The sequence below is a fragment of the Corvus hawaiiensis genome, chromosome 1, assembly GCF_020740725.1.
Source record: "Corvus hawaiiensis isolate bCorHaw1 chromosome 1, bCorHaw1.pri.cur, whole genome shotgun sequence".
Classification (NCBI taxonomy): Eukaryota; Metazoa; Chordata; class Aves; order Passeriformes; family Corvidae; genus Corvus; species Corvus hawaiiensis.
Window position 1 is genome coordinate 98,424,072 of NC_063213.1, and position 25,565 is coordinate 98,449,636.

At 44.1% G+C, this 25,565-nt stretch overlaps 1 protein-coding gene across 9 annotated transcripts in view; it reads right to left on the reverse strand.

Moving 5' to 3' along the window:
* TANC2 (tetratricopeptide repeat, ankyrin repeat and coiled-coil containing 2) overlaps positions 1–25,565 on the reverse strand; it is a 195,941-nt gene that overhangs the window by 44,638 nt on the left and 125,738 nt on the right. For all 9 annotated transcript variants that reach the window (XM_048320430.1, XM_048320452.1, XM_048320472.1 and 6 more), the window contains 6 exons: positions 21,616–21,741; positions 17,793–18,074; positions 14,906–15,039; positions 6,087–6,318; positions 3,199–3,365; positions 1,130–1,737 (listed from right to left, as the gene is read on the reverse strand). In XM_048320430.1, coding sequence (XP_048176387.1) covers positions 1,130–1,737; positions 3,199–3,365; positions 6,087–6,318; positions 14,906–15,039; positions 17,793–18,074; positions 21,616–21,741 — 1,549 coding nt within the window. The remainder of the gene's footprint in view (positions 1–1,129; positions 1,738–3,198; positions 3,366–6,086; positions 6,319–14,905; positions 15,040–17,792; positions 18,075–21,615; positions 21,742–25,565) is intronic.

A 25,565-nucleotide genomic window follows, 5' to 3' on the forward strand; every position in this document is an offset into this window, starting at 1 on the left:
CAAGCACTGCACAGACCTTGCAAACAGGGCAGAATAGCAATACCTGGTGACAAGCACTTAATGACTTCCAAGTAAGGATACTGAAGAACTGTTTTAAAGGCACCTGCTGCTGTGAGATACTTTCCAAGGGCTCACTCAACAGGAATATTGTCAGAACCTACTAAAAACAAGAAGATGCCCATTGGGAGGAGCTATTTCATATTTTTCTACTGCAGCCTGTTTACCTCAAAATTTAAAGTGGTAACTTACTCTGACACCACTAACAGCCACAGTTGCCTTGATCAGCCAGGTGCTTTCCAGCTCCAGCAGATACCATGAGATTGTCTTCAGACTGACCATCGGGTCACTGACACATCTTTGAATCTGAGTGTTTCCCTGATTATTATAATCATATTTTAAGAAATGGGCATAAAAATGGAGCAAAACTTATGGGGATAAAGTACAAGAATTACAGTCAGATTGTCTGCTTCCACTCATCACTGGAAACAAAAGTAATGTTGTTAATAGAGATCACTGGGTTTAGAGAATATAAATCTAACTGTGATTAAATTCTGTTCCCTGTGAGCTAAGCCAGGAACTTAGCTGCTGTCAGGATAGAGATTACAGATGCATTTACAATCCAAAATCACTACAGAATGATTCTGCTCTTTACTTTGTTTTCAAAAAAACATTTAGTAGACCTACGAGGAGCACAGCTTGAAAAAGAAGCAACTGCAAAAGATGTATCGACGCTCCTCATCTTTCCACTTCCTATCTTCCACTTCCTGTGCTTTTTATACCTTTGGAGAAAGGGATGATGATTCCCCTTCTCCAGGACTGAGCTGGCAGGAGTAACCTGCCCCTGGTGCTAACTGAGCTAGATAGCCTGGGGCCTTCTGAGGAACAGCTCATCTAATTCTAAAGATGACTGTTAGGTTTGCCAAGTCAGGTGTGTGCCATGGAGTGTTTGTTTCTCTCCATGAACAACATAAAGACCTCAGATGACCAGTACAGAATGTAGAAACCTACAGTGTACACAGAGCAAAGCTGGGTAACTGCAGCCACGTGCAACCTTGGAAAATAAAATTATTCAGGTAACAGTGCAGAGTAACACATTGGTAAGCTCTGATTTCTCAAAGCATTTGCTTACCTTGGATCACAAAGAAACTTGGTCTTTTCACCTTCTTCTCTCCAAATAAGCCATTCTCGGAAAGAGGGATGAACAAACATTCGCGTCATATCTCTACGTTTGATAAGAAACATAGAAAGGTTCTCCATCCTCTGCTGAAAGTCCTCCCACTCCAACGTGCCCTCAATGTTACCTGCATTAATGGCCTGAAAAATATGTTCATCTGTTAATGGGTGCAGAGAAGCCACTGCTACGTTCAAGAGAGGCATGACCCGATCAAAGGAAGACTGCGTTGGGAACTTCATATTGCACTGCAACAGGTACACTTCGGACAGGGACACTGGGACCACTTTGTAGCTGGAGCTTTTTAGAACTAGGTATCCTTTCTCTATAAGATCAAAAGTAAGTTTCAGGTATAGGTAGGACCCTTGGCTCAAGGTTTTGAGGTGAGAACTGAGTTTGCCAAACGTAGTATTGTCCATTTTGCCATTGAGTGAGATGTTGTTCTGGATCTCCGAGCTGCTGTGTATCCGATGAAGGATGTAAGCCTGCAGGTCCTGGTCGATGGCTTCATTCTCTTCCAGTCTATCCAAAAATATTCTGTGGAAGGGCAACATCTTAATTATCTCCTAGAAAGAAAGAAAGAAAGAAAGATACTCATGCTGGCAGCGTTTACTATTCATTAAGTGAACTTAATTTCTACTACAATAGCACCTTTGAGACTCCTTTAAGACCTTCCATCAGGGCAAGAACACAAACAGCAGGTTGTGCACTCAAGGCCTCACACTCTCATCTATAAGCAAGCAGGCTGTGTGTGAAACATGACTGCAATAAAAACAAAGGACACTGTTTTTAATACTACATCCGTGGAAAGGGCTGGTAAATTCACACAGAGCAGTGCCCCTGTTATTCCTATTCCCAACCATGGACTGACCTCCCATCCCTTTTGCTGTCCTGTCAGAGGGAATGGACATCCAGATGACAGATCTGAGGCCACGAGAAACTTGCTGAAGCTGAGACCAAGAACCTCCCTGGGAGCATCCTTCTGCATCCCACAGATGCATGGAAATGTCAGGACAGATAACAGTGAGTATTTTCCAGTGCAAAGCAGTGACGTCTGTCTGCTGCAGGACACTGCGTGCAGGGAATGCTCAAATACTGAACTCCCTGATCCAACATAAACCAAAAACCGTCAAAGGCCTTCCCAAAGGAACTCTTGCCTCATGTGCTCTCAGCCGCTGTGAGGAGAGGAGAAATGATGCAACAGATCTGTACAAGGTCGACTCCAGAAAAGCCATAAGCTCTCCAAGAAAATAGAGGACGAGCACAGTGCGAACTCAAGCTGCAGTGAAGACTATAGGGATGCAAAAGTCCTAATTAAATGAGGAATTCAAGCCATTGGGATGCAATTTACTTACAATTACAAAAAGATTTCCTCCAAATGATATTTAATTTACTCCATTACTGAGCAAAAAATGGACCTCAGCACTGAACAGCAAATAGTCTGTGCTCTCCTGGATCCTGGGAAGCAGCTGCCACTCCCAGTGACAAGGACTATGTGGGGGCTGGCTGCCCTGATGGGGCTGAAACCAGACTCAGCTCCTTGCTGAGCTTCCACACCTGCTCATGACAGTCCTTTTGAGCTGAGCAACGTCTTGGCCCAACATTGACTCCACCAGACCGAAACCATCCTGCTCTGGGTCATGCTGAAAGGAATGAAGATCCAAATTCCTTTGCCCTTCCACATGGACCTGAGGACGTTCTTTAGCTGCACAGGCTGAGAGACATCAGGCCCTGCCTTCCTCATGGCTCCATGAGTCGGGGCCTATTGGCATGTGAGCTGTCTCACAAAATGATCTGAATTAATTGCTGATAAGCATTTATTGACATGAATAAACGATGATGGATTAGATCCTTCCAAAGCTGTAGGGTGAGCCTGGGGACATGGACGTAAATCCAAGAATAAAAAAGCCAAAAGGATAACCTGAAATAAAGGGTCTTGAGCAAATCCAGAACATCCAGTAAGATCTTCTTTACCAAAGTCCACCATGACAGTGACAGTTTATCCCCGTTTTGGGTCTCCAACATACCTGTAGACTTGTCCTGACTGTCACTACCAGCTTCAACCAGGAAGGGAATTTTCCAATCATTTTGCTCAGGAATGATACTATGGTGTCTCCATAATCTGGCTTGTGAAATTCAGCCTCATTTAAACCATCAATTAATATAATGAAGTCTTCATCGGGGATCTTCCTCTCTGAGAGAAAGAGAAAAAGCATTTATTGGAAAGGCTATAGACACGCAACCATAATGTACTGCAAACTCACTACAGAGTTTTAAAGCATGACCAGCTACTGCCAAAGAAGAAAACCCCCACAGCAGCAGCACCTTTTTAATGATACATTAATTGCATATTGACCTTTACAGGTCATCTCATTCTACCCTCCAGCCCGGGACAGGGACATCTTCCACTAGACCAGCTTGTTCCAACCTGGCATTGCAAATCCTACAAGAAGTAAATCATGGACTCTTTAAACAGGATTTTTTTGCTGCTGGAGAATATAGCAACCCAGGTGATGCTGACAATGCAGTCATTTTTTCTATGTTAGACACTGAGAGTGAGTATGGCTTTACAACTAATGATAGAGATACTTTTGGACTTGTATCTTAGGCTCAAGTGATATCTTCTCAAAGGTAATCTTGCCTAATAGACTCAAAACCAGGTATAAAATGGGAAATCTCAGTCTATTGTTGGCATATGCTATTCACAAGTACTACAAGTTCTGATCTGTAGAGTACTACAGATAAACTCCTGCTATCAAAACGCTCAATATTCCCAGCAGCAGGTGAGTTTTTCTCTTTGACTTTAAATTGCATCAGAAACTTTTCTGTAAAACCCCAGCACAGAATGTTCATTGATGATGAGACCTGTGATCCCTGTGGTATTCCAGGCAGAACAGACATGTGCAAACACCTTGTGTTTGGGACTCCTGAGCATCTCGTCCTTGCTTTACGTTAACAGGTTGCATAAATGCATAAACGCATAAATTCCCTATTGTACTGTAAACATACACATGAAAAATACGTATTTCGCATTAAAGTCACCCTAGCGGCTTTTTCAGTTAACTTCTCAGTAAGATTTTTGGGTACACTAGAAAATATACTTTATTCCTCTCTGAAATCTTGGAGTAAATATAGTGCCTGAGTTTTATACCCACATCTCATTTCCTCATAAAGCCTAAGGGAGAGAGGAGAAAGCAGAGAGTAGGGGAAGAATCAGAACTTTGTTCTCCTATATATTATTTAGATTCCTTAACATTAAAAGAAATATATGCATTTGAGAAACACGAATCTAACTTTCTCAGTGACGTTCACCATTAACACCTGTGCAATAATTTTGTCCCAGTAGCATTAAAGCTTCAACAGCACCTTGTAAAACACCTGCTGATATATTTACAGAGCCTTAAATATTGTGTATTTTAGAACCAATTTCCAGATACTGTTCCTTTTGTTAGAGAACATGTGGTGTAAATTAACTTGCCAGCACTCTCGACCAGCAGGGTTGAAAGGTGGGAGTCCTGGTCAATGGCTCCGTTGGAGTTGTGTTGAGTGCAGTCCAAAAGGAAATGAAAAAAAAAGTTTCACATACAATTTTTCCACCTCTCAAAATTTAGGGCCAGATGGGGGTCAACCTCCTTGACAAGAAAAATAAGAATCCTCCAAAACGCTCTGAATTCAAGAGCTGAAACATCTCCCAAGGAGCTACTGTAATAACCAGGAATTATTTTCCTTTAAAGCAGCGGTTCCTAAATGTATCCTTTTTCTTTTTCTTTTTGCCTAGAGCGATGATAGGAAAAAGCAACCACGCTCCTCCCACAGTGACATTTCTCCATGCCAGGAAAACCAACTGCTGTCATGCTGTGCTGGCTCTACATATGCTTTGTGCCTGGTGGAACCAGGCAGGTTGGACCCAGATGCTGCTGCTCAGAGCTTGGACACAGTTTTGAAGAGCTGATTTGAACATCAGGGCTTTGAATCTGGTAGAAGCTGCATCTATTCCATGTTAGATCTTACACTGTAGTGTGTAGGGTGGTAACAAAATTATCTGAACTATTTTTGCAGCCAAGATGCAGCACAAGCACAGTAATAAACATGGTTCTGCAGGACAACAGTCTTGAACTCTGCAGTGCTCTGACAGTTTTCATGGCAACGAGCAAAGATCTTAAATTTAGCGATTGTCACAATGAATTAGTTATAACTTGCAGAGGGAAGAAAGAAAAGAAGGTAAGATCAATGCTGTATTAGAAAAAGCTCTAAGCCTGTAATCAGGATATGGCTTGTCACCAGCTCCCCCAGAAGCTTTACACAGGGTGTCTATGGACTTTTATGATACCAGTCCTGTGGTGAAAGCTTCAGATTCTCCAAAGCCCACTAAATAGTGGCAGGGAAAGGGAAAAAAGTCACCTCTGCACAAATAAATCAGAACAGTAAGCAGTGCTGTGGATGGAACTGGTTGCTTGTTTTCACCTTGAGAACTGCGAGGACAGGTTTGGGATATGAAAGAAGCAAGAAAAGGGAAAGCCAAGTGGGATGTTGGGAAAAAATTCCTCCCTGTGAGGGTGATGAGGCCCTGGCACAGGTTGCCCAGAGAAGCTGTGCCTACCCCTGGATCCCTGGAAGTGTTCAAGGCCAGGCTGGACAGGGCTTGGAGCAGCCTGGGATAGCGGGACGTGTCCCTGCCCATGGAAGGGTGCGGAATGGGATGAGCTTTAAGGTTTCTTCCAACACAAACCATTCCATGATTCTCAGTCTTCCCAGCTTCTCCAAATCCCACCTCTTCCCTTCAGCTCGAGAAACTATGCAGACAGATTAATCCACTGCTTTGCTTAAATGCCCAGATGCAGTTAAGTGTTGTTTTTAAAATACTAATTAAAAAAGGTGCACGGGAGCTTGGGACAAGCGCAGGGAACATGAGTACCTTTGTGCAGGTTTTCCAGGGGCTCCAAGATGCCCCTGCGGAAGGAGGCCATGGGGTCCTGCACGCAGGAGCGGAGGCTGAGCAGGCTCTGCAGGTGGGGCTCGCGCAGCAGCTGCTCCCGGTACGCGACGAACTGCGGCGAGCGACAGAGCAGGGCGGCCACGTTGTGCACAAACTCAGGCACCAGGCAGGTGTAGGCATTGTCGGCCTGGCAGTAATGATAAGCCACGACCTAGCAAAGAGAAAAGAACAAAAAACCCTGTGTCTTCATCACAGCCACGTCAGGACAGTTGTAAAACCAGCGGTTTTTCCTTTGGTGAGTTTGATCTGCTCTGGCAGGTGAAGTCTTTAGGAGCAATGAGTGTTAACTACCCATGACAAGAATCCAGATGAATCAGTTGGTAAAAACAGGCACTGATCCTGAAAGATGACTGGACCTGCCACTTGAGGAATAAATGAAATTAAGCTGTAGCTGTTTGCAGAAATGGATAGTGACAGTAGCTGACGTCTCTGAAGTGCTGTGCTGAGCTTGGATTGTGCTCCAAGCTCTGTTTAAGGACTTGGTGCCAGCAATAACTTGTGATTGTTTTCTTGAACTTATTTTTTATTTGCTGTTTTCACACTTTCAAGCTCGTGGAAGTGGACAGACAGCACTCCCTGAGTCCATCACAGCAAGGCAGCACCTCAGAACTACAGATTCCCTTGAACTGGGGGTGATGTAAGGTTCACTGTACTTTACTCATACACTGTGATCCCACACTTCATTCAAAAAATCAATTCAATTAAAAAAAAAAAAACAAAAAAGTTTCTTTTTTCCCAGCTTCCCCCTGATTTTTCCAGCTCAGCAAACTGCTAGAACCCTGCTACGTTCTGCCCACTTATTAAAATAAGCAGAAAACCAGTGATATCGTCTCAGGCCATGCTGCCAACTTTCTTGTTTTCTTTTGCAATATAAAAAAGGCCCTCAAAATCTGTCTCTGCTTGCAAATCCCTCAGGAAGTGGTGCTCTGGCACCACTCCAGCCCAGCTTCTCCTGTTCCCTTGCTGCCTCGAGCCTCAGGCACTGCCTGCCCATTTGGAATGAGCCTCTGCTGGGGCACAAAGCTTTTCTCCCGCTCCCATTCACTGGGTTTTCTTTTAAATGTCACTGAGTATCCAAAAATATCCTGGCAAGGCAGGTGGGAGCAGTTCTGTACCAAAACCACCACTGCCCTGGAGCACAGAATATTGCAAAATAAATTGCATGTTTGAACTTGGGAGGGACAACATAGCTGAGGACACCGTGTGAAGGAAATGCTGTGGCCTTTCTGGAGCTCGGGGCAGCTGGGATGAAATATGCCCATGGCTTTGGACATGATGAAGGCTTTCTCTCTCTCCACCTGCAATACCTATCCCTTGGATTGCAGGAGGCTCCAGGGTGGCCGAGGTGGTGAAGGATGCTACCAAGGAATGAACACATCAGGCTCTGGGGTCTTCACCCATTAATGCCTCAGCACGGGCTTTTAATTTTCAATATGGAATTACCAATGAGGTATACTGCAATAATTTCCTTTCACAGTCAAAACGAGGTGTGGCACATTCAGCGATGAGAAAGCTGGGCTGTTATTTCAAGCATCAAGCTCTAACACATGTATTTAAGTTTTAATGGATACCTCCAAATTCCTTACAGAATTTTTCCGACCAGCCGGTTAAAATATAATGAATTCCCTTAGAGAACTTCACTATGTAAAGTAATTATAAAGGTAATGATTTCTTTTCATCAATCCTATTTATTTGGGGATCATAACTTGTGGATTTCACAGAATGAAGTTCGTAAGTTGCCATTCCTTGATACCAGGTTCCACTAACAGAAATTACTCTGATTTCCTACACAATTGGTGTGTAGACACAAAAATAAAGTCTCTTTTAATGAGAGGCCAATTAACTTCTTCCAGGAATCTGAAGAGCCATGTCACGGAAAAAGGGTCATGCAAAATACTCTTGAAAGGAATGGTCACCATCAGATACAATTACAACCCAATTAATTTCAGTCCCTTCCCGTACATTATAGTTGGACTTGATCTTAGAGGTCTTTTCAGACCTTAACAGTTCTATGATTCCATGATTCCTGATGCTTGTGCTTGATTTACTGGTGTATCAACTAAGCCTTATTAACCAGTAGGATAAACATAATGTTTAATGGGTGAATCTGAAGCTAAAGCAGTAAGCAAGGAATATTCTAGGAAGTCAACCAAAGCAAAGGCAGAATGACATTCTCAGAAGATGCAACCTGAGCCAGAATTTCATTTTGATGTTATTTATTCTCTATCACATTTTCTCAATCTTCAAATCACAGAGAGGCTGCCAAAAGCCAGTGCTGCAAGTGGAGCCTGCTGCTGGAGGTTGAGCTGGGAATCAGCCTCCTCACTTACAAGGAGCTGGCTGGGAAATGGTTTTCTCACACTGTAAAAACTTTTCAAGGTTTCCACATCTGTTCCATCCTTGGGAATGAGACCAGGTTAATGTGAGAAGGGAGGGCAAGAGCCTCCAGTATGGCCAGGGGCTGGTGTGGATGGGGCTCACCCCGAACCGGTTCAAACCATTTTTTCTACCCTGTATTTGTTGAATGCCACTAATGCTCCGGGAAAGCTCCCTTTCCAATTATTTCACCTTAAATACTTTATTAATTGTTCAAGGTTAATTCCTCCAGGAAGAGGGATGGATTACCAGCTTCACTGCTAAGGATTCTCTTCTAACATATGGGAGACCACATCCAGGCTTTGCTCAGCATCTGAAATGACCACTCTCTGTTCTAATCATGATTCTGAGGTGATTTTGATTTCTCCTCCTTTTGCTTGACTGGATAAGCCAAGAAACAAACAAATAAACAAATTTGTATCTGCTGGAAATTAACTTTTCACTGGAAAAGGTGCGCTCTCTCTCAATAAAAGTTTCATTTTCCACGGATCTAACTACTTTGACTTAAAATACTGCTTGAACAAGTTCCAACCATGCCTTATTATAAACAAATCCTTGAATTAACATTTAATTTTATCTAGAAACTATTACAGTAAATGAAATCAACAGGGAACATCATGTGGTTCCAAAGGTATGGGCACACCTGGATGTTGTGATCAGCAAACATTTATTTGTGTCTCACACAACTTAAGACATAATTTTTCTAACCATAGTTTCAATTTGAACTTTGTCATCCCATTGCACTAAATGCTATAAACACTAAATTAGACTTCCAAAACTTTTAAACCTTTATTTCAGCTATCAGGTTTGTTAAATTATTTCCTTGGTTTCAAGTTTGACTAAATTTAAATCACCGGATTGCAAAGCACACAAGGCCTATAAACAACCCTAAAGCAAGAAGTGGGTTACAACAAAGGATGGGAAAAGTAACACCTACATCCAGTCGAGTGTTCAAAGTACCTGCTCATGTAATTTTTGTAAGGGCTGAGAATGGAGTCGAGTGACTCCATACTGAGAAACCAAGGTGTTATGGTTTTTATATTAAATATCAAATGCCTGAAGTTAAAATTTTGTATAGTTTCCTTTCTTGCTTGAAAAGGAGCTGCAAAATAATTCACACTCGTATGATGAGTATTTTACTTCCAAGGAGCACTTCCTCTTCTAAAATGATGTGTACAGTCCAGCTGGCTGCACACTAAAGCAGCACATTTATCATGTGCTTCTTGGTAGCTCATTTTTCTAAATATTAATTAGTGTTACAGGGCTTGAGGAACACCAGATGTGGGGACAGAGAGCACTGTGAACAGATCATGGCCAACATGACCCCATTTCCTCCTAAAGTGGGGTTAAGGAGCCCCAAAACACTCATTTACTCTGAAATTACACAAACTTCATCTTTTTAACTGCCAAAGCAGAATGATGAAGACATTATTTGTATTCTCTCTAGGTGTTTAACCCAGTAGGTCTTCAGGAGTCTCTTCTCCCAACCCTTCCAACACCAGCCATTCTACTCTCCCTTTTTTGCCACAATCACTTCCCACTTCTGCCTCCATCCAGCCCCATGTAACCTTCACATTCCTGCTGTCTGAGGGAAACAGTTGCTGGATGAAGGATGTTAAAAGCAAAAAATTGCTATTCCGAGGATAATGGAAAATGCTGGTGGATGAGCAGGCAAGAGCCACACGAATGGAGCAGGAGCAAGAGGGTAGAGAGGGCAAAGGAGAGGGAAAAAATGAGACACAAAAGAGACTGTGTATCAATCATGAAGTACAGAGGGTGAGAAGGGACTGAACTGTGAGGGAGGAAAAGAAAGAGAAGGGGAACAAGTGACATGGCAGAAGAGGGAGAAGATGACAGTAACAGGGGAAAGGCTGGAAGGACAGCATGAACATCAAAGGAGTGGGAGGGTGTGGAGATGGCTCAAGGGAAATAAGTTATTTTTAATTATTAGGACAGGCCAATTCTAAGCAGTTCTCCAGCACTAGTTCTGAAACAGAATCTACTCCATTTAGGCAGCACTCCTTTGCTGTCACACCTCTTTTGTGGTTTGTCTTAGCTTCCTTCTGGAAGTGTGTCGTGCAAGGACAGCCAACCCCCCCTTGGACCAACCTCCCAGACCCCTGAGCTCACAGCAACACCCCACTCCCTCCAGTGCTCTTAAAGGCATTCAGCATTGTATTTTAACCTTGTAACAAGATTGTTTTTTTGACCCATACAAAATAGCTTCAGATAAATGCAGTGTAACACTTTGCCCTGCCACTATGCCACATGCCAGGCCCAGCGCTGGCTGTGATAATGGAAATGGCCATCAGCACTGCTGTATTTTATCCACTGCACATGACTGCGACACAGTATGTGGCATGTGGTGACCCAGTTTATTGGGAATGTTCATTACTTTTACATAGCTGAGTATGCTGGTAAATGCCCTCTGAAACTCATTAGTGGCCCAGGGCATCAAGCCTCAGCAGCAATGAATCCCTCCACCTCTGTGTAAGGTAGGAGCACTCTCTTTTTATATGCCTGCAGCAATGTTAGCAATGCTTTGGATGTGGCTTGGAGGATGGGGAGAAGAGCCTCTGGAGCCACCAGCCGTGCTCAGCATCAGCAAAATGCACTAATGCAATGAACATGCAGCTCCTCCACCAGCTGCTCTGCACGGGGTACAACCCATTAGTGCAGCTGAGCTGGGTTTCAGGTCCATTTGTTTTAGTGCTGCTACCACAAGCCACCACACAGCATCCAGAAACCCAGAGAATACAGTTGTTCAAGGGGTTAGTTAAAACTGGGTAGCCAATCCATTAAAAATCCTCTGTGAGTAAAGGATAAACCTTCAGGCAAAAGGGGGAATGTCAGCATGGCAGGACCAAGTCGAGGTGCTGCTTTTCAGCTGGCAGTTACTTAGCTCTAAAATTAATGATTTGTTCATCTCTGACATTAAGAGCTAAATGCAACCTTTGCCCCCAAGAATTCACTGTACGAAAACCAGGCAGAAAAGTACAACCCTGAGTAATCCAGAGGAGGAAAAGCAACTGTTCGTTCACCTTTCATTTCTGTCAGCATAGATACACAACTTCTGAATTTTGGGATAAGTGACATTTTCAGAGGGAAGGGAGTGGGTGAGAGGACAACAAGCTTCCCACCAGCATTCTGGAGCCTGTGCCAACCATTACCTAAGACTGTTTGTATATTATTAATCTGCTTTTGTAATGATCTGCATTTCTGCAGCACAGTGACCTCAGCCCAATCTGAGAACATCCTGCTCTGCTCAGTGCAGGCAGAGGTGGAACATCTGCACACAGCTTTATCCAGCTCCTCACATATGGTTCATCTAGCTCCTAAAATAACCCTGACAATTGTGGTTGTCCATCACTGTCAACACTTTCTTCTGTACTTCAATTCTGACTTTAGTGCAAACACAACTATAAAACACACATCCAAGAAATATTTTTCCATCCAGATTGACCGAAGAGTCCTTCCCTTCCTTTGGCTCATTTTCTTTCAGCCAGTAGGACAAAACCTGTTTAAGGAGGCCATCAGCAACTCTTTCTTTATTCCACAGCTACTGACACAGGAATATGCTGTTCCTCTCCCCCCTCCTTCAGCTCCAAAGGACATTCCAGTCTTTTTTTCTCCTTCTTTTCTTTTTTATATTAGACTTTGGAAAGCCTTTAGTTTATCTATATGAAGGTTTTCCTAAACTGTCTCCACGAACTCCTGTTGGAGAATGGGGTATCAGACATTCAGATTTAGAAGGTGAATTATTTGAACCAACTATTTTTACTATTGTCTGCTAGCCACTCGGTGGTTTTGCTCAGCTAAGAGTGCAGCATTTTCAAAGCCTCAAAATTCTCAAGATGCCTCAAAGGAGAGTCGGACATGCTTGATGGAGCTTCTGAAGGAGGTGACTGCATGCAAAACAAAGAGCTCCACGCCGCTATTTTAACGGGTTTTCAATTCTGTTGCCAGGTCAGCAATGCTTCTTCCCCCAGTGTCACTCAGAGATGTCAAACCCCACAGCTGCGTTGGGACAGGGAGCGTTTGTTTTATCAAGGAGGACATCACACGGTGCAGCTCTTTCCAAGCAAATAAATTTATCTGCTGTTTGACAGCACGGATTCCTCAGTGGCATTGCTGAGTTGTGCTACCCGGGAGGCTACTACGAGTGCACTACACACATGACTCCCAGCTATGAGTTTGACAAACATCCTTAACCATTTTATTTTTTCTTCCTGAGGCTTGATAATCCATCAAACTCACTGTTTGTAATGTGCTGCACAGCCCTTTGGGAAAAGGTTTTGATGCAATAAACCAAATTGCTGTTTATGACAAAGAATAAACAGGAACATAGACCTCAAAAAAATTAATTACAAAATTAACGAAACAAAAAACCCCCTATTTTTTCAGAACAATTCCCCTTCAAAGCAGGAAATGAACCTTTGAGTGAGGATTTAAGCATACGCTTTATTTCAATGCACATCTTCATCCAACACACCTGGAAGTCACCCACTCTTCCTAAATAATAAACCACTAACACCTAGTTACGTGTTCCTTCCAGCATCAGTTATCCAAGGACCATTATCTGCAGGGATCACTTTTCCTTTACTAGCCAGGGAATAGGAGTGAGGCAGATGAGATGCTGGTCTCCAAGGATCCCAAAAAGGGTAACAGCAATGCTGGGAACAGACCCAAGGCCTCCGAATGCTGAATCAAGCCATGCTGCTGCTCTGAGTCATCCCAGGAGCTGTTTGCTGAACACGATAGAGCTTTTCAGAAGTTCCACATGCTGTGTCAGCAATTTGGGCACAAGAAGCGACTCCAAGTGCTCTAAGGTCAACTCATCAGCCCTGGCACTGATCCGTTCATCAAAGCCTGACGGCTGGAAGCTATTATTTCTGGATTCTGTCTACATTTACAGTAGTGAAGATTACTGGGAGATTAACGATCTTGCTCCCAGTGGGTAATCCTGCAGCAGGCACCATGGGCAACACACCTCCCAGCCTCAGCTGCTGTGTTTTGACAGCAACACACTGGATTTTTTCTACAAAAAAATTTTGGCTAACGGATGAGCAGCACTTTAAAACACTTTCTTAAAGAGTCCGCGGCGAAGGTAAAACAACCTATTTTTACTTTAATTTTGGCTGTAAGGATTGTTTTTAGCTCTCTCCAGTGATCAGAGATGCCAAAAAGCTTCAGTGAGTGATCTATGTCTTGGATGTGACACAGCATTTGAAAGAGGCATATTCCTTACCTTTTCCAGGAGGAAACTGAAGCTAAAACTGCATCCATTTATCAATTACGTACCCTGTGGGATGACTTAAGCACTCAGGAGAAGTGATAGATGAGGTATTTTAAGCAGAGATAGCACACTTTACTGCCCTTTCTGGTAGTCTGCAGAGCTTCAGATTTGCAAGGAATACGACTAATGCATCCTGAACAAAACCAGAGCTGGGCATTGCATTCCTTTCAAGAACTCCATGTGGAAGAGGAGAGTATCAAATCTTAGTATTTATTTACGCAGCACATGCTCCCTGCCTGGCCATCTGGGTGCAGCAGGAAAGCAGACAGGACAAGACAGTATCTGACACAAAAAGCCAAGCAAAACACATCCTGGTAATAATTTAGAACAAAGACTTTTCTTGCTATTTTCCTCTCCGAAGTGGGAGCAGGTGACAGGAAAGCATTAACTGCTCCCATCCTCCCAAAAGGTGTAGGAGGAGCAAGAGCAAACTCCCTGGATTTCAAAGCAATAGAATGGCACCTTCCCACCACCAAAGAATTAGGCTTAAATCTCAGTAATACAATAAAATTCAAGGTGTAAATCTCGTGTATGTAAGTGACAGTGTTCCATATATTCCATACAAACCACTCCTGCCATAACAGCAAGTAATTTGTGTATTGCTCCAAAGGCTATGGTCTACTTTGGAGAATTTTCCAATAAATTCCCAAGTGCACACACAGCAGTAACACTCAGCCTGTGCCTTCCCCAAGTACAGTACCTGCCCTTTTCAAACAAAACACCGCTCAAACACTGGGCAACTTTGTTCTCAGTGCTGAAGAAAAGACACAATTATTTCAATAATTGTGTCATATCCTAACATTTGTAATGAGAAAGTAGGATGGCTGGGAAAGACAAACCCTCAGAGTAACAGGGAAGTGTATTTGATGTAGTGGGAGTTTCATTTTAGAGACATAACCTTCCTGGGTAATAAAACTCCTTCCAGAAGTCTCTCTTGAGGCTCCCCAAGTGAGCATTTGAACACACGGATTTTCCAAGCAACATCAAGCAGGAGAACTTCCAAGGAGTCCCATTAAAACTGATACTTTCCCAAGGACCAAAAAGCCCTGACTGGGTGTTTCTGTACCTGCGAGGCCAATCTCCTCATGGCCTCCTCCTGGCGCCGGCGCATCTCGGGGGTCCCCGGGCAGCTCCCGCTCGTCAGGGACGGGTGGGCAGGAGGCGGCTGGGTCAAGGGCAGCTCTCGGTTGGCATCCACATCTGTCCAAGGAAAGAGGTTAGGAATTGCCACAGGACAAGCACTAACATTATTATAGACCAGGCAGCTGCTGTTTTCTATGCATGGCAGTCAAAATACTTCCCACAAAATACTCTGGTTGGGATTTCACGGATTTCCAGGCCAGAGGCTCCTCAAGAAACTTCTTTTGGAAGCAGGAAAGGACCACTAAGAAAAAGCCTTGAAGCTTGTCTTATTCATCTTCCCCACCATAATTAGATCGACTTTAAAATAATGACAATAATGGAGTGAACTGGGCACTCTGGAAGGCTCTGCCTTCAGGTTTGGTGGATTTGAATGCAGAGCTCTCCTGCTCTGCACTTCTGCCAACAGACCTTCCCTTGTTATGAACAATCGCTGGTTAATTTGGTTCCAAGTCCTCCTTCAGCACAGACAGCCAATTTTTCTGAATTACAGGCCTGTTTTCTAACATAAATAAATGAAGAGTCCCAGCTAACACAGCCATCTGAAGCCCATTAATTTAATCAGGGGGAGAGGAGCAGGAGCAGCACCAGGATCTGGAAAAGGCTTGCAAGCAAATAATAAATTATTCTGGAACCACCTCTGGCACGTTTAACTGTGTTCTAGTGCATTTTATCTCCTTCTTTTGCCTGGCAAAGCAGAAATTGGCTTTACCAGCAGATTGCTACAGAAGCTCATCCACCTGGCCTTTGTGGGTAACATTCCCAAACCATTTTTATTTTCACTCCTAAGTACTCATATGGAGGATTTTTGAATGACACCACGACATGCAGCACTTGGTGATGTTTAATTACCAATTGTTTTAAGAACAACACCACTCTGAAGTGCAGTCTGTGCTGGCAGAGGATTCTCCTGACTGGATTGCTGCAGTGCATCCCTGAGCTTGACTGAAAATAATCATGCAAACAATGACCCATTTAATGGCAAACAACAGAGGAGGTTGACTGCTGCTTCCATAATTAAACCCTGAATGTGTTAGAATGAGGCACATTCTTGATTCTGAGCATAACACCACTGTCACCTGTATTAATTTTCTGAGACAGGAATTGGAAGTATGAAGCTGTATTGAAGCCAGTTTAATAACGCTGACTGCACAACTGCCGTAGCAGAGTGAGACCACCTGATTAGCACTTATTAATTAGCATAGATTTAATAAGCATAATAGAGTCTTTTTCAGCATGTGGAAAAAAAGTGACAAAGAAACTTATCACAAAATCGGAGATGCATCATAGAATATCCTGAATTGGAAGGGACCTGCAAGGATCTTGCAGAGTAATTACTATCTTCTATAGCTAGACTAGTACTTGTGATCTCTTTAGGAAATCAAGTCAAATTAATTATTGATTCTGAAGGTTTCCATCCTAATAACTAACAGTGAGGAATCATTCAGCTTTCAACTTCATGGACATGGCAGAGTGAACTAAACAATGTGTTAGGTGGGACCAAGGATCTTCATCATCTGTGCGTGAAGGGTGCAGGGCACCTCGTGTGACAAATCCAGCTTTTAGTCCAGAAGTCCACAGTCATCTCTCTAATGTCCACCATCATCCTAAGCAGACTGGGGACACACACTCGCAGCTGGTGCACTGCAGAGCTGTAGTTAAAATACAGAAACAAGCTCTGCCCTTCACTCACATTGTTCATTTAACTCTGACAAGTGACACTACTCACCATGCCAACCGCTGGTGACATTTCAGCTCTTCCGACAGGGCAAGAGCACAGCATTCCAGTAAACAGATTTAACTACAGCTTCACTGAGGTAAGTGACCTACATCCTTAAAGATACCTTCAGGTACCTAACTCAGTATTTTTAGTCCTGTCTTACTCGCTTACTGAGCGCTGAGTGATTTTAAAATGTTGTCATCTTCACCTGCAAACCTGCCAGCACATAATGATGGGAATTGGATGGGACCAGAGGAGGTAGAGCAATCCTGGGTCCTGAGCCTACATGGGCTCGTTACCCACATGGAATATTATACCGTGATTCAATGAGATAAACAATCCGTATGGGAAGAAGAATGCACTGGCATGGATTCATAGTCATAGAATACCAGGTGCCTGATCCAGCTGGAGATGGCATGAGCAGGGGGATTGGACTACATGACCTTTAAAGGTCACTTCAAACCCAAACCATTCTGTGATTCTATGATTCGAAAATTTCTCCCAATCAGAGAAAGTCTGTGATGTTTCTAAGCCAGACAAGTCAGAGACAGACTACTCTGACTCTTCAAAAAGCAGCTTTGGAACAGGAGCAGTATAAAAGCTGCCTGCAGCAGTACCTAGAGGGACTCCAAGAGAGCTGAAGAGGGACTTTACACAAGGGCATGGAGTGATAGGACAAGAGAGAATGGCCTCAATCTGAAGGAGGGTAGATTTAGATTAGGTATTAGGAAGAAATTGTTCCCTGTGAGGGTGGGGAGGCCCTGGCACAGATTGTCCAGGGAAGCTGTGGCTGCCCCATCTCTGGGAAGTGTCCAAGGCCAGGCTGGATGAGGCTTGGAGCAACCTGGGCTAGTGGAAGGTGTCCCTGCCTATGGCAGGGGGTTGGAACAAGATAATCTTTAAAGTCCTTTCCAACCCAAACCATTCAGGGCTTCTATGACATATTTCTCACAGGTCCTTCCCTTGCTTGACAACAAAGACTAAGCTGATTTCTTGGGCCTGAAGAGAAATGGGGTTATTTCAGCCAAGAGCATTCTAAAAGCTGGCGTAAAAGCTCTCTGAGTTTTGGAGACCTCTGTGCTGCTGTCCTTACGTTTCGGAGAGGCGTGGGGGCTGTCGGAAGCGATCTGCCTCATCCTGGTGCCGTGGCAGCTGAGCGCGACCAGCCTGGAGATGATGGCGGTTTTCCCGAAGCCGATGTTGCCGACGATCACCACGCCGCGGTTGACGCTGCTGTTGGAGCTCTGCAGCTGCGCATCGATCTCGTGGAACACCCAGTCCCGGCCCACGAATACGGACTCAGTGGTGATGCTGGGCACCTCGAAGAGCAGCGGCTTCAGGGAGATGTCAGGGGGTCTGTAGGGTGCGAAGCGCACTGGAAAGGGAGACGTGGGGAGAACATCAACACCCATGCCAGAGGGGAAAGCAGAGTTCGGAAATGGATGTTTTATCTTGCACAGAAATCTTTCCGTTGCGAAGGTGAAAAGAAAACACAGTTCTGTATCACCCACAGTTTGTTGTGGAAGCATCTGTCTCATCCACGGTATTTTCCACCAAAAGAGTTGAGGATATTACAGTGAGTAGCTTGAGCTGGAGAAATACTGTGGCTGAAGAAATTAATTTTCTTGCTTAAATCAACCACAATTAAAGGCCCTGGGCAGAATGCTGCACTCTGCACAGCACCTCCTGGAAGACAGGATTGATGGTTCAACGTAGACACACACACACGTGTGTTCACCTGTTCAATCCAATGAGCCCACAACAATCTCAGCACCTACAAGTATTAATTCAATCTAAGCAAAGTTATTTCAATTCTTCTAAAGTAAGTAAGTTAAACCAGATTGCTGTCAGGATGTTCCGTTTGGCAATTATAACATTTTCTCTTTTCACAAGGAAAAATGATGTTTTAAAGCAACATAAAGTTATCAAGAAGAGTAAGAAATACCACCCCAACAGACCACCTGTGCTGGTGCTGATGAAAGACTGCAAATTCTGTAGAACCCAAGCAACAAATTACAATAGAGAACTGAAGCACTGCCCACCATATGCAGCCAGGCTCTTTCCTGTGGCTGAAAACTTCAATTCAAGCAACCCAGATCTGGGTGTATTATGTTAAATTAAGCAAATGTCCGAGTTTATTTCCTTTACTTGCTTTAGACTGCAACTTTTGGATAGTAGGGAAAATTTCTTCACTTAAAGGGCTGTTCAGCCCTGGCACAGGCGCAGGGCAGTGGTGGAGTCCCCATCCCTGGAGGGATTTAAAAGCCATGTGGATGTAGCACTTGGGGACATGGGTCAGTGGTAGCCTCAGCAGTGCTGGGGGACTGGTTGGATTTGATGAACTTACAGGATGTATTAAGGTAATGACTCTGTGATTCTTTCAAATGTCATCTTAAACATCTACATCCACTGGGATAAACCAGTTCCTATTTTTCCAGGCCTCTGTGCCTAAAAAGGCTAAACTATTTTTTAGTGTTTCTAAGAAGCACCCAAAACTGTCTTACCCACAAGGCAACAGTATCAAACACATACAGTGAGGAAAATCCCTTCGAAATTACAGAAACAACTTAAGGAAAACAATCCACTGCCATATTACATACACAGAGCAACAATATACTGGGGGAGTGGGAACCATCCTCTCCTCCATCCCAAACCTCAACCAAAAATCTTGGTTCTTCCCACCCTGCAGCACTGTTGACATTTGCTTTTTGGAGAAGAAAACCCACAGTACATCTCAGCCATCAGCTTGTGCCATGGGTTACAGCAACCTGAACAGCCTCAAATCCCCAGGGATGAAAATAGGGAAAACAAAAATTGCCTTCCCCATCCTATTAAAAACCTGTCACTGGGATGAATCCTTGCTCTCAGTGTTGGGATTCCTCTACTGCTCTCCTGCTTAAAATAACTGATTTAACAATAAATAGTAGAAACAATCTCCCATTTAGTCTCTCTCACTGAGATTTTGGAACACTGGGAACAAACAGTGGGCTGTAACGTGTCCCCCAGCACAGGGCCAGGAATGTCTTCACTCTTTCAGCCCAGTGTCAAGACTAGGGATATTAAAATTAAACCCAAGTTTAGGATTTCCAGCTGGAAAAAAGAGCTGCTATTTGTAACAGCCCAGATTGATGCAATTTCACAGCAATAGGTGCAAAATGCAGCATTTCAGGGAAGAACCTCCCCCTGCATATGCAATGACATGAAAATATTTCCAAATAGTGATGGTTTGCTTTTTCACATCTTCTTCTCCTTCTCTTTTTAAAAACAGCACAGCACCTCAACTAGGATCAGAAACAAATTCCAAAAAAGTTGAAACGCTGCTGCTATTCTCATGCAACTGTCACAAAAAGGGGAGGGAAAAAGAACAAAATGCAGAAGGAAAATATGTAGTGCTATAAGGGTTTTAAAAGTGTGTCTGGAAAACAATTTGATTCTGTTCCTACAATAAAGTTGAATGTTTTGGATGCAATCACTGCAAATTACACAGCCTTGGCAAGCTGCTGCCTCTGAACATATGGAAATTTTGTCTGTCAAACTTTGCTTTCTTCACTTACTGCCTGCTAATGCACTTCTAGAACTGCCTCAGCAGCCAGGAGGATTTCATTACAGACTGCCATCCAGAGCTCACAAATCCACTCTTTGGGGGGCTCACGTGTTTGGTACAAAGCCCAGCCAGGCTGTACCAGGTCAAGCGTTTTGGGTGAAAACCCAGCCTGTGCCTTCCAGCTCCCCAGTTCCTCACCCTAAGATGGTGGGCTCAAAAAAAAAAAAAATCCCCTAGAGAACAGGAAAGTTTCATGTATGGCCAAAAGAAACCCCTCTTCTATGCACAGGGGAGAATAAACCAGTCTCATGGCACAGGAACAACCTAAATATATCCCAAATGAGCTTTCTCGGTCATTTACTCATCTGTGCAACAACAAGTGATGGGGCTGAAGCATTAGCCTGGTGATCTGCTGCAGACTCAGGGCTGCCACAGTGACAACTTAAGCATGTGGTCAAAGACTAAGCTCAGATTAAAAGAGGGATGTAAGTTGAAGGGTGGGCTGAAATCCCGAGGACACGGAGCAAATTGAGCTGGAGCTGCCTGGGAATAAACAAAACACTAAAATGTCAGCCCTGGCTCCTCTTCTCATTGCTAACGTCTTGTTTGTGGAATTTGCCACAAAGAACCACAAAAATTTCCCCTCTAAAAAGGCTTTTCAGAAGTCAAAGGGCTGCCTGAATATGGGCATTGTGAGCATTCCTACAAGCACTGGCCGAGCTGGCGGCCCCGTCACTGCCCTGGGCTCCTTCCCCACTGGCACACTGCAGAATGCAAGGGGGAACTGCAATTCCTGACCTTGATCGAAAAAATAAGAAAAAACAGTAGCAGTCTCCACAGAATTTCTCATTTTTAATACCTTATCAAAGTATTAGGCCCAAGGAGACCAGCTGAGAGCTGGGGGTGTTCATCCTGGAGAAGAGACAAGAGGAGGCTCTGGGATGACCTTACTGCAGCCTTTCAGTGCCTAAAGGGGCTCCAAGAGAGTAGGAGAGGGACTTTGGACAAGGTCCTGAAGGGACAGGACAAGGGGGAATGGCCAGAGGGCAGGGTTGGATGAGATACTGGGAAGGAATTGTTCCCTGTGAGGGTGGGCAGGCCCTGGCATAGGGTGCCCAGAAAAGCTGTGGCTGCCCCATCACTGGAAGTGTCCAAGGTCAGGCTGGACAGGGCTTGGAGCAACCTGGGCTAGTGGAAGGTGTCCCTGCCCATGGCAGGGAGTGGAACGGGATGGTCTTTAGGGTCCCTTCCAACCCAAACCATTCCGAGATTCTGGTTTTCCCAGGGACATGGATGAAGTGGCTGCTGTCCGAGCTCCCCACTCAGACACCCTCACGACTGGGAAGCCCCAAGAGCTCCGTTGTGCTCCTACCTCGCAGGTCCTGCTGGGCCCGGGTGCTGGCCACGCTCTGCCGCGGCATCCGCAGCGACGTGCGCAGGGGAGTGTGTCTCTGCTCATCCAGGTAAGCCAGATCTTCCAGGTGGGCTGAGCTGGTGGCTGTCACAAGAAAGCAAAGAACTACATCACATCTGGCTTCTGGATCTCATACTCTGGTTATTGTATTTTTCATTTTTTAATGAAAATACACGGAGACGTAACTACCTTGAGACAGCAGAGCTGATGGGCACAAAGTCCAATTTCCCCTAGGAATTGGTATTTGCTCTGGTTTGGTCTCCTGTTGGTGCTCCCAAATAAAAGAAGATATATGGAAAATGGAGACATGGAGTTTCTTGTATCTGATCTCAGTTCTGCCAATCACAAACTCAGTCATGTCTGTGCAAAGCTGACAGGGACACTCAACATTTCCTACAGGTGAAAGACAACTCACCAGTGCAGTTTATGCTGAAGCCCACAATCTCATCTTCATTTATTTTAGAGGTATTTAATTTGGATATTAACATTTATGTGTCCCTAAAGGCAGAATTAGTGGCAGAAAAACTAAACTTTCAACAGCCCAGCAAAAATACATGAATAAATGAGGAAAATGTTATCTGAACTAACGAAGATAACTTTATTATTCCAATGTGACTTGCTCATGGGAGAATTCAGTTTTCTTTACAATGCTGGAATAAACAGGAATAATTTACTGCTCTCTGCTGAAGGTGCTATCACTACACTGATCAACACAGTTGGGGCAGACAAGAACTAACACTGGCCACAAAGCTTCTGCCATGGTGACGATTGGAAAAGAGGAGAAAATGTGGCTTAAAAAAGTAATTTGAATTCCTTGTATCTGAATTTACCCACTGTTCTGCCATTTCAGACCATTTTCAGCCAAGGCATTTACAGACTATTACAAAGCAAAGGAACTTCATTGCATGAAGTCATCCTCCCCATTATAAACAGAAAACTTTAAAATAAGTCTGTGCAGATTACCAGCTCTGGTGTTGTTCTGATAAGCATTTCCAAAACTCACATCAAACATTTACCCATAGAAATCAGTACTAGGCTGCCCAGCACTCTCTATCCAATACTGCTTTTATTTCTTCAGTTTTCGGTCAATTACCATAACAAGATTATTATTTTAACTTGAACTAATTCATTAAATGACTTCTCCAAAGACTGCCTGTGAAGCTGACATTAATGATTTACTGTGAATTGGCTAAATATTTTGATGCAGCTCTTCAGAGTTGCTCAGGGCACCGGACTTTGGATCCTTCCTCCTTGTGACCCAACACAAGATGCAACACTTCAACAAAACTGGAAGGCAGAACATTTTGAAACTAAGAGGAACACTTTTTTCATACAATTCTTAATGACCATGTAAACACCTTTATAAGATGGTGTTGCAGTCAAAACATAAGCAAGATTCAGAGACCTGGGGTGGGGAGAAGGGGCTTAAACTTGTCAGCAACTTTTAATGCTGTTCTTCAATTGCCTAAATTCTCTATTTTAAGGAAGAGAGTAAGAGAGAAAGGGACAGAGGACAAAAGATAAACAGGAGGAAGAAGTAGGAGGAGAAGGAGAAGGAGAAGAAGGAGAAGAAGGAGAAGAAGGAGAAGAAAAAAACCATCCTGGTCTGTTTTTAGACGTTCTTCATGCTCTTCTACTCATGCAAAGCTGATTACATGCTCACTGTGAAGGACTGATTAAGGATGAGATGTTGCAATTAGACAGAAGGGCCTTTAGCAGGGACATGGGTTATTTTCTGTTAGCTTTGAGTCCTCAACCTACTCCCAGCATTGCTCTCAGGGTCATTCCTGGCCCCCAAAATGTGCCTTTTGCACGGCAATTTCTGTCCAATTTTGCAGTGTCACTAAGCCAGAGGATCTGCAGGGGAAGAAGAAGAGCAGGTGTCACTACAGCACACCCAGGCAGAGCCAAAGTGTCCCAGGGATACCCAGCGCCGGGACATGAACCATCATCTTGCCCAGGAGCCTGGTACCACGTCAGGCAGGCTGGGCCTTCTTGCTCCAGCCTTCATCCCTACATCCATGCCAGAGAGTGCCTCCACAGGCTGGACAGGGCTCTGGGCAGTCTGGTCTCGTTGGAGACGTTCCCGTCCATGGCAGGGGATAGACCAGCCAGCCTTAAAGCTCTCTCTCAACCCACACCATTCTACTGCTCTTCAGTCTCTCATTCAAATCAAGGAAAGACCATCAAGTCTGCTTGCTCCAAAACAATAATTGTTCTGTTTCCTGAGAAGAACTGCAATCCTGACAGTACCTTTGGTTTTTCTTTTAAACAGTTAAGGAGTCTCCATTTCCACCTCTATCCTGTCTGTGAGATGAGCACCAGCTGCAACCCCAGATGCTTTGCAGAGGTGGACTGTGTCTTTCTTTTTTCTCTTGGACTTGTTTTTCTTTTTGCTCTTCTCACTGCCAGAGAAGAGCACAACGATGGTCAGTGGCCTGATTCACTTTGGTCCTGCAAGAAGTGAGGAGATATTTCTCAGCAGCCCAAAGACAGGCTCCCTTCCCATCTTCATCATCATCACCATCTTCTACAGCTGCGACAGAGGAGACTCGATGTCTACTGCGAGATCCATTGCAGGTTTTGCCATGGGTTATTTTCCCAACTGTCAGTCCAACTACCCTGCCACAGCTCAGACTGATGAACTGAGATTTATCTTCCTGGTTTAGAACTGAGAAATAATTAAAGAGGTCTAAGGCCAGAGGAACCAGAAGCACTTTTTCCTGAGAATATGCCTCGGTACTTCAAAAATTTTGCAAGATCAATTTATCTTAGAAAATATAATATTAAACTGTTGAAAGCTTCCCCTAAATCCTGAACCATATCCTACATAATGAGACACAGTGACTGCAGATAAAACACCACGGAGGGAATAATTTCCTCCTCAGAAATAGTATTTGCATACTGCAGATGCAATTCTCCCAGGGAAACAGCAAACAGTGGAAGATAATTCAGTGCCAATGCACTATTTGAGCAACAAACACAAAGCAACCTGACCTGAAATAGAGATTTGGTGACCTAAGTAGGGGGTGGACTCTGCAGAGGGGATCTCTGGGGGAGATGGGGAGAAGACGGGAAGGGCGTTGCTCCTCTTCTCTGAGTGAAGGGATTCAGCTCACCCTGAGGTCATCTTGTTCCAACCTCCTGCCATGGGTGTGTTCTCAAACCCACAAAATTTATAGGCATTTCTGCAAATCCTGCCCTCAGGTTCAACAATAACGCTTCAAAGTGCCAGAGGGCAGGGTTAGATGGGATACTGGGAAGAAAGTCTTCCCTGTGAGGGTGGGGAGGCACAGGTTGCTCAGAGAAGCTGTGGCTGCCCTATTTCTGGAAGTGTCCAAGGCCAGGTTGGAGAGGACTTGGAGCAACCTGGTCTAGTGGAGGGAGTCCCAGCCTACGGCGAGGGGTGGAACTGGATGGTCTTTAAGGTCCTTTTCAATGCAAACCATTCTGGGATTCTGTGATTCCGTTAATACACTGTTCTAGTGGATAAAGAATTTAAGTTTGCAACTAATAATATATTTGCTGCTATTTTGTATTCTCCAAGAGGAAAAAGAACAGAGCTGGTACTATATAAGGGCATTTTAATTCTCTATTAATATTTAAACAGACCTTATAAACCATGCACGTGGTCTGAATAACACCAGATTTCATGTTTCATTTCACAGGTAATGGAAATAGAATGGGACATTCGTAGTGTACACGGAATGCAGACTTCCATAAGAAATCTGGGTTCGTTCAAAAATCTGAATGCCCAACTCCAATGCCAAGGGTCTCCCTTAGGCAGCACAGTTCCCCTTCCCACTCCAAGTCCGTGCTTTGCCAGGCTGGCTGCCCAGGCAGGCAGCAGTGCCCTTTCCAACCTATGAGGGCTTAATTCCATAAAATTACCTGATGATGTCTGTACT